The 10,317-nt window shown below is 30.7% G+C and overlaps 1 protein-coding gene across 1 annotated transcript; it reads left to right on the forward strand.

Annotated features, from left to right (window-relative positions):
- The first annotated feature begins 424 nt into the window (after window positions 1–424).
- On the forward strand, window positions 425–5,699 carry Pex1 (peroxisomal biogenesis factor 1). The gene is made up of 13 exons (XM_077430639.1): window positions 425–652; window positions 724–948; window positions 1,022–2,114; window positions 2,194–2,434; window positions 2,511–2,664; window positions 2,733–2,901; window positions 2,986–3,128; window positions 3,210–3,397; window positions 3,473–3,532; window positions 3,601–3,790; window positions 3,865–4,023; window positions 5,242–5,369; window positions 5,445–5,699. The coding sequence occupies exons 1-13, from the start codon at window positions 560–562 to the stop codon at window positions 5,527–5,529; spliced, it is 2,928 nt and encodes a 975-aa protein (XP_077286765.1). The 5' UTR covers window positions 425–559; the 3' UTR covers window positions 5,530–5,699.
- Window positions 5,700–10,317: the final 4,618 nt, after the last annotated feature.

A 10,317-nucleotide genomic window follows, 5' to 3' on the forward strand; every position in this document is an offset into this window, starting at 1 on the left:
AAATGTTTTATAAATAAATAAGCATTTTTAAAAAAAAATAAAATGTGTGTATTATAAAATTATGAATGGCTCCCACCCTGACAATTTTCTGGATCCACCCCCTGTGTACACTTCCACACTTTTCAAATAAACTAATGCGACTATAAAAATGCTAAAATATATTTATTTAAAAATGAAGGCGTTATTTGAATTGGAATCATGCGGAATACTTCAAAAATTTAAACAAAATTTAGACATCAGTAATTCTGGGTAATCGAAAATAGTTTGGATAAAAAAAATATTTAGTAAGCTGCATTTTCTTAGCAGCATAAAATTTCTTGTCCGTCAATTTAATAGAATAGTAGTATTTTCATTTATTCAATTTTCAGAAAAAAAATAATATAACAAATCTCAGAATAAAAGAAAAATTGGTATGGCTAAATATGTGGTTGTTTTGACAAATGTCAGTTTGACAGTTGTCATTTCACAACTTGCCCTTTAGTCAGTGAATGATAGTGATTTTTACCAATTTCAAATTATTAATTTTTACATACTTTTAAAGTGATACTTTTCTTATAAAATGTGGACTTCTACAGCAGTTATAAAATTAGTACACCATACGAATTGCTTCGCTCATGTCAATAACAAATTTATCACAAATTTTTTCGGAAATGTGAGTTATTTATTTTTTTTATTAAGATTTTGTTTGATTTCCATCGTTATGTAAATATGTTTTTTTTATAGAATTATCAAAACAATTACATCAAATTAATTTGGGAAGATAATAGTACTATTCTTTGGTGTGTCAACACCAACGTATCTGATGGATGTATAGGGTTAAATAGTCTATTTGCCCAACGCCTGGGTATTTTGGAAGGAACTGCTGTTTCATTGACTGTATGTTCAGCACCTCCTATATTAAATCAAGTAACCATATCAACAGATTCTGAAGAAGATTATGATATTCTGGTATGGTTTAAATTTTTTTGTTATGGTAAAAATAATATTTCTAAAAATTTAACTTTATTTAATTGAATTTTAGGAGTCGAATATACTAAAACTTCAATCCTGTTTACTAGATCAAGTAAAAATACTTGTTCAGAATCAAAAAATGGTCATATGGGTGTCGCCATCACTATCAATTAATATAAAATCTAGAGATACTTCAATTTTAAAAGAATGCACTGAAGTTGTTGTTTTACCATGTTCTGTCGATGTTAGTGGCTCAGGCTCGAATTTTAAATTACCTAAAAATATTCAGTGTCCCATAGAAAAAAATAATGTAAGTAATTTTATGCAAAATCAAAAAGAAACACTTTTGAAGTATAGTAAAAAGAGGTGGTCTCATTTGATGAGGGCTATGTATATTGCTGAGGCAGATATTTTGAAAAAAACTGAGATAGTTCATAATTGTTTATACATTCCTGCAAATATCTTGGATGCAAATCTAGAAAAATCGCTTTTTCATTTACAAATAATGAATCAAATTGATGAATCCAATAAAGATAATAATGATGGAACTATCACTTCTTTTTACGTGAAATTAAAACCCTTTGTTCTTGACGTCCTGCCCTGTAAAATAAATATTTTCAACAAATATATGCCAGTCATAGTTCCAAATAATCTAAGACGCAAATTATGCATACAATCAGGTGATATATTTTTTTTGGATGAACATGATAAAGAATGCCAAACGCCAGAAATTATACAAATTTCGCCAGTCATTGGTAACACAGATTTCACGACAGATGACTTGCTTAATATGTTTAAAACATATGTTCTCTCAAAAAGCACAGAAGAAGAACCTTTGCTAATAAATATTATGGATGTTATTGATGTTAATTCAGAGCGAAAAATATTTTGTCAAGTAGACTTTCATCCAAAGTCGATTAAATGCGCTTTAATAAATTGCAAAACCCTGAGAAATTGTAAAATAATAGCTAATCAAGACAAAGTTCAACCACTTGAAACGGTTATAAATCAAGAGAGCCCAGATTTAGATATGATATGTCGAGAAGTTGGGGGTTTTAATCGAATAACCGAACATTCCATTGATATTCTCAAGTCTAGTATAATAATGAATGCTTGTAATATAAAATCAGATGGTAAAAATAAAAACAACATTTTGATATTAGGTAAATGTTTTCTTTGATTATAGTATTTTGCATAATATTTACGCAATGTTTATTTCGTTAAAAAAAAATTTCTTTGTAGGTGTAGTAGGTTCGGGAAAGTCGACCTTGGCCAGTATTATTGTTAAAGATAGTGGACTTTGGTCATTAAAGTTAAATTGTCGCTCTATGAAAGGAAGGAAAGACACTATAGAGACGTTTCAAAAAGCAGTTCGTTCATGTGAAATGCATGCACCATCTGTTCTGATCTGCGATGATATTGAAAGCATATTTCCATGTGAAAAGGAAGGTTCTTCAACTCAAGATTTACTGTTTTACGAAATGTTCGCAATCCTTATATGTGTCTGTATTATCATTAAGCTACATAAAATTTTTAATACAAAACCATTGAAATTCTAGACAAGCAAATACGATCAAATCCATAATACACGAGTCGGTTGGTGTATTTACGATCATGACTTCTATTGGACTAGAAGATATTCATTCTGTATTTAAAGTTTCGAAAGGTGATCTTTTATTTTCGAAAACGTTTGCAATTCCAGAATTAACTCAGGTATATCACGATAGTGAAAAAGACAGTTCATCTGTGCTTTGAGATTTTCATTATGACTTTTTTTTTAGGATGAACGTAGTAGTCTGCTTAAAAGTATTATCATGAATAGTTTGTATAAGTATGATCATTTGAAAAGCGATGATTATTATAGAATGTCCTTGGATACGGCAGGATTAACAGTTAGAGATCTAGTGGACTATGCAATTAAAAATATATTTAAAGCAGTAAAATATGCAGGTATTTACAATAATTTGAAGAAATTTAACATGTTTAACGTATATTTTCATCAAGTTTCTTAAATAAATTCCAACTTTTTTCTAGTATGTCATGATGAAGTATTGAACTTTTCTCCTCAAAATATAAAGGCTGAAGTAGATGATGATAAGTCTGATATTTGGGAAGCAGTAGGCGGATTGTCAAGTACAAAGAAAAAACTTACAGAAATTATATATTGGCCGTTGAAAGTGATGAATATTTTTTTTTGTAATATAGTTATCTGTTTTATATTCATTGAATATTTTTTGATTGATTGTTTTTTTAAATAGTATCCTGGACTTTTTCCGAAGCAACCTGGTGCTATTTTATTGTTTGGTCCGCCTGGAACTGGAAAATCTTTGATTGGATGCGCTATTTCAAAATTAACCGAAGTATCGTTTATTAATGTTAAAGGGCCAGAGCTTCTTTCTAAGTATATTGGTCAAAGCGAGCAATCCGTTAGAAATTTATTTAAAAGGTTTCATCCAGTGATTATATTGTAATTAACATATTTAACATTTTTATGTTATACATTTATGCAATTAATTTTTAGAGCTGAAAAGAAAAAGCCGTGTGTAATTTTCTTCGATGAGTTTGATAGTTTAGCACCAAGGTTTGTCTATTTTATTTTTAATGATGTAGAGGTTATAAGGTTTAATTGTTAAGCATCGTTATATTCAGACGAGGTCATGATTCAACTGGAGTCACCGACCGAGTAGTTAATCAGCTACTCACACAACTAGACGGTGTCGAAGGATCTATTAAAGGAGTAACTGTAGTAGCTGCTACATCGCGTCCTGATCTTCTTGACGGAGCTTTATTAAGACCTGGAAGATTTGATACATATGTCCATTGTTCATTACCGGATCAAGTAAAAATTCAATAAAAAATTAAACACGATTTTTATTTGATTTTCAAATTTATTTTAGTTTTTAAATTTGACAGAGTGAACGTTTAGAAATATTTAAGATATTCAGTGCTACACTGCCGTTGGCAAATGACGTTGACTTGGAAGAACTATCGAACATCACAGATAATTATACTGGAGCAGACATCAAAGCGATTTTGTCGACAGCACAGTTAACATGCATTGAAGAAGAATTGGTATAATTTTTTTTATAAATCTCAATCCCCAATTTAAATGCAAATAGTCTTAAAACATTCATTAATTCATTCCTTTCCTTTTGGGCATGCTTGGGTATAATTCCCTTGAACTTCGGAGAAACTTCTCGCTAATTCGTTTCGTTCTCCAGCTACTGCGTGGTAATACGTCATGCCCGTTGTTGCTGGAACAGTTGGGACTTTATGTCCCTAATAATTATGTGCGTGGTAGACGTCATCATTTGATGGTTGTACCTCCTGCTCGCACAGTTCTTTTTCGAATGGCTCCTAATACCAAGAGCTATTCGACTTCTCAATGAAATCGTTGCTGCTGTCCCTGAATGTGATATTTTCCACCTTGGTGAGTGTAGATTATCGGATATTATTTTAAAATATTTATCTGGTAACCTGCGCTCATCATTATTTTCTTAATTTGAATGTGATGTATGAGTGGAATCTTGATCTACTCTCTTCCATTTGGGCCTCGCTGTGATTTTATTTTTATTTATATATTGTTTTATTTTATGTTACTTTTTCTTTTTCTTTCTCCTTATGTACATTTTTATGTACTATTTTTCTTTTGTTTAATATGAAACTAAGAATGTGATTTTTGGATTTCATTTTTTGATTTTTACACTTTTGTACATTTATTCTTTTTCTTATGTATTATTTTTCTTTTGTTTTTTGGTTTTTTATTTTTATTTTTTCATTTTATCATGTTTTTCTGCTTTTCTATTTTTGCTTTTTATTTTATGTATTTTTTTATTTTTCTGTTTTTCATAATCAAATGTAGGCCATTGTGGCGCATTAGGTTCTTCCTGTAAAGCCACAATGGTCCAAAACTACTATAAATAAATAAATTATTCGTAAAATTTAATCTTCTCGTCTTATGATTTTGATTGTGCTAATAATGCTGTCGATAATGATAGAGTTGTTGCTGATGTAATTTCCTGGTAGTTGATGGCCTGTTGTATCTCACGCCTGTTTATTTACACAGTAAAACGCCTTCCGAAGTAGCTAGTTAATGGCACAGATAATTACAGTATCGGCACGTAAACCTTTAACATATAAATGGGGCGGATATATGCGAAAACTAGTATACATTCGCATTTACATACCTCATGTAATGACATTATATATTAGTCAGACTGACGGTTTCGTAATTAATTTTTATTTTGCCGTCCTTTTTGTGTGATTTTCTATCGAACATTATTTTTTTAGGCACGAAACGCAGACGAAGATAATAAAACTTCAATGAACTTAATGATTACTCAAGAACAACTTTTAAATGCTTTAAAAGAAACCCGGCCGTCTCTCAGTGTACAACAACTCGCATTTTACGAAAGAACGTAAGATTATTTTGACCGTGTGTTTTAAATACTATAAAAATATTTATTCATTCAATTTATCGTTAATTGTTTCAGGTACGATAGGTTTGTGAAGAAGCCGTCTATTGAAAATGTACTTAAAATTAATTCAAGCCTGAAGCAAAGAGCTACATTAGCTTAAAATGCTAACACATGTTTTCACATAATTCTTTATATTATACATAGTATTATAAAAAAAATTGTTACAATATAATTTAAGAATGAGGTCAATGTTTGTTAAAGTTTGGTTTTAGGATTTTTTATGAAATTTTTTATTCGTTTGTATAAAATATATGTAAATGTTTTTATTTAATAGTCTTTTCTTATTCGTAGTTTCAACTTACTTTATTCTTATTAAATTAATAATACGAATATTGGTTTATACATATGTATGTATTATGTGTACATCTGTGTGCACTAATTGTAATCGCGCTACAATCTGCTCATTATTGGTGGCGGCGCGCATTAAGCACACTTTTCCAAGCCAGCGATTCGCGAGACGCGAAAATTAATACAAAACTTGTGTTGTGGAAGTGAGATTGGGGTGGTGAGGGGTTGCGGAATGTATCGGAAGTGGGAACTTTTGCCATAAGCGCTGAATAAATCAACACGATTCACCAGATAATCTGCGAATCAGGCCCGCAATGGATCTCATATCGATCGTCATTATCGCTATTCTAATGAGAAATAGCATCTAATACTTAATTTCATGCAGTATTTTCATTGCAATAATCAGATCATTTTTTTTATACCTTATTTTATATTCACCATTGAAGAAGATTTACTTACATACACATGTAAATAGGGTAGGGTAGGGGAACTTATACATATATGTAGGGTCATACTGTGCTAGAATCAGTACTCGTTCAATATTCGATGTCTTAAGAAATGAGTCATCACGATATACACAGTACTAGTTTCTAGGTTAAAAAAATACACAATGTATACATACATGCACATTTTTAGTGTGTAGCAAAAAACTAATCATATTCTTATTTTTCGTATGTGTATCTATCAACATCTTGTGGGTTACTTTTCTATCGATTTCTGAATTACATATGTATGTAAACGTGATTGCTTAATTTTGATTTGAAAACAAGGCAATATTAATAAAAACCAATGATGTTTTCGATAAATTAATGTGCAAAAATGCCCCCAAAGATAAAAATGATGAAATTTTAGCTGTACAAGTATATTTTTTCTTTTTATTTTGTTTCAATCAATCATGAAAACTCGTCTTAACAGATTGCTCTAAAGCGACGAGTGGGTATACTGTGGAGAAATATAGTATATAAGTATTGTAACTATTATACAAGACAAATAAAAATATCGATTAAACATTAAAAACCTATGGACAAATTTGCAGCATTTATACAAATCAGCGAAATTTGAGGTGCTGAAAAATTTGAAATTTTGCGAGAAAATGGGTAAAGGTTGCCAATTTGTTGGAACTCTTTCAATTCAAATCAGATAAATTTGCAAACCCTGATAGGAAACGATGGACCTGGAGTAACATCCAAGGTCTGGCCAGCAGCAACCGGTGCAATTGAACCCGTGACGACTTTTTTCGAAAGAAAGGTAACCACTAGTCTATTTTGCTGGTTATATACAGGTATAAAGCCATAATAATTCTTCATTTTTATTTAATAAAATATACGGAAAAAAGTCTATGCTGCTGTAATGGATAAATTCAGTTTTAAAACTATCAATATATTTTTTTAAACAAAATTTGGATAGTTAATTAACTGTTTAGTTACAATTGAAATTAAACACTAATTCGGGCCCGATTGACGATGCGTTATTTAGAGTTGCTCCGGTTATTATGGTTTACAAACTTTGAAGCTATAAAGTTTGACGCTGTAAATGTGAAGAACACAATTTATGCCACGAGAAGGGGTTAATATATTAGAATGCAGATGATCGGGATAAGAGCTCTTCTCGGAGCAGGGGATATCATTTTTGGAAAGGTTAATAAATACGCGAACATTATTAACAATACACAAAATAGTGTATATGTATATAAATTGATAGATAATATATAAACGGAAATGAAGCGAGTTCAACAAACAAAAAAATTGTGATAGTATGATTTTTTGTATTTATTGTTATTGTTAGTACTAGGGATAGGTTGTTTAAAGTTGTTTTTTTTTTTAGATTTTTCTGTTAAGTTGTACTGCGATGTGAACTGAGATTTTTAACACCTGGAATGGCGCGAATCTCGTGGCATTTAGATTAAATGATGGCAACAAACGACGCCACCGTAATGGTAATTAGCGGTAAAACAATTTACAAACTTCGCCTCAGTTAACTCGCGAGTTGCGCTTAAACGGAGCTTTCTCGTCGAACTCCGTATCTTCATTTTTCGACCATCAATTACAAGTTTTGTTTATCGTTAAGACCGCCGGCATCTAATTTATATTTTGAATTCAAAAGTACTTCACTTCGAAACAATTTCTTAAATATGCTTGTAGATAAATGTGTACTTGTACATACATACGTACATATATTAAAATATAATTCGAATATAAAAATTATTCGTATGATGAAACGAGAAAAATCGTTTTGTAGCACGCTTTTGAATATGTCGGTAATTACGCGAGCCTCGCAAAGTTGGCGGGCGTTTTCACCATCTGCCAAATTGACTTATGTAAATTTTTCTATTTACTGGATACGTGAATGGCTCGGGTATGTTGAAGTTTTTGTTGAATATATTATGCAGGCGCGAATTTTGCCGCGTTCTATGTATTTTTTTTTTTTGATTTTCCACTCTCAATGTGAGCTAATTTTTCTCAAACTTGCACAAATTATGCCTAATTTTCTCATCTGTGATTCAACTAGCATTTAGTCACTCAGTATGGCCGTCCCTCTTCGCCCTGCAAGCCCGGTTTTCTTCTGCATTTTCTTTCAGGTGTCGTCAAACTGTGGCTACATACATATATATTACCTACGTATATATTGTATTATTGAGGAGACTAATGTTTAATAGCTAATGCATGCTTGATACAATTTCATTCGATGATAAAATAGTAGAAGTAAATAATTATTTATATTTAGGTCAAATAATTGACATGTCCGTTAGTAAAGAAGAAGAAATAAAGACGCGTATGAAATTATGATGGAGTGCATTTGAACGAATGAATGCGGTTTTTAATTAAAAATACCATTTTTCCTGAAGAAAAAAATCTTCGATCAATGTGTTTGCCAGTGATGACGTATGGATGTGAAACTTGAACATTAAACGCCTAGTTGCTACACAAAGTCCAATGCACTCAAAGAAGTATGGAACGTTGTATGCTTGGCATAACGAGGAAAGACAGGAAACGGAATACGTGGGTGAGAAGTATGACAAGGTTTGTGGATATAGTGGATAGAGTGAAGAGATTTAAATGGTAATGGGTGGGCCACGTGGCAGAATAATGGACGAAAGGTGGACAAAAGAAATGATAGAATGGTCTCTGAGAAAATGCAAAAGGTTAAAAGGAAGACCGCAGGGAAGATGGGTAGACGAAAATTCGGAATATGTAGATGCCAATAAATGTGAAATTGGTAAAATATGCGAATAGTTGCTAAGATCATAAAATTTTATAATTTCAAACATTGGGTGAACTATTCAATCCATCTGTGGCAGGTTCAAAATCCAATATTAATAATTTTTGATTAACAGTTTTGTTTTTTAAAAAATTATCAAGTATTTTAAAAAGTGGATCCACCCCAGATATTATATTTTACAAATATTGATGGCAACAAAAATTTAATATGAAAAGTTTGGTTGCGCTACTCTAAGATCAATTTGGTGTCCAGTGAATAGTGTGGATGCTAAAAGATATTTCAGTAAATATAATTTAATTGTAACCGATCGTAACACAAATTTTAAAGAAGCATCTGTGGGAACATGATCCATGCTTAGTTTTAATAAATTTTAATTTAATTTGTCTTTATATTTTTCATCTTATATTTTAATACAAACACATTTTTGTAATTTTCAATTATTTTTCAATTGTTGTTTTATCTTTAAATTATATGTAAGTATATATATGTACATTAATAAATAAATGTGGTTAAAATTCACCGAAATTGTTTATTCTTTGAAATTAAAGTCTAATAAAAATAAATGCTGAAATGACACTAAAACTAAACATTTTTCATGCTCTAAAACGCTAAAATGCAAAATGAAAATGGTAAAATTGACAAAAATAGACGCTAACAACACGTTTCCCTAATATTGATGTAATTGTGAGAGTAAGAAGATTGAAATGGCATTGGGTTGGTCACGAGGCTAGAAGAACTCGAATGAATGAAGTGCTCGAATGGTACCCGAGAGAATGTGAAAGAAGATGGGTAGATGAAATCAGAAAAATGTTTGTGGTGAGATGGACGAGAGTTTCCCAAAACAGAGAATAATGGAGTCGTGTTGGAGAAGCCTTCATCTAGCAGTGGATGGCGAATGGCTGTAAATGATGATGATGATAATAAGAAATACAGCAAGTTCCTGTCTAATTATTTAAATTTTTGATAATTATTAGTATTTGTTCCAACAATTTTCGATGTTTAATGAGTAATGTGCAATATAATGATAAATTTCATTACATTTTAGGAAAACCTGATGTTTAATTCCTAAGTAACCTTATTTTTAATTTATTATCGAAAATATATTTATATACTTACACAAAATAAATAGGTGAAATAGTTGCATAGTGAAATATAATAATATAACAAATATAAATGTAAATAGAAAATATAACAAATGGTAATAATTATTAAATAAAATGTTTGGCGTATCTGCTTCAGGTACTTTTTCATTTGAGTCGCTTGGAGGGAAACTCATTTTCCAGCTCATTTTATTCTATTATGACTGCGAGAAAAAAGTAGCAACCTCTTATAAAATGAAAAATCTAAAAGCTCTTGAAAAATAATGATACGATGAAAGTTT

Source organism: Arctopsyche grandis, chromosome 5 (genome assembly GCF_051622035.1).
Source record: "Arctopsyche grandis isolate Sample6627 chromosome 5, ASM5162203v2, whole genome shotgun sequence".
In the NCBI taxonomy this organism is placed as follows: domain Eukaryota; kingdom Metazoa; phylum Arthropoda; class Insecta; order Trichoptera; family Hydropsychidae; genus Arctopsyche; species Arctopsyche grandis.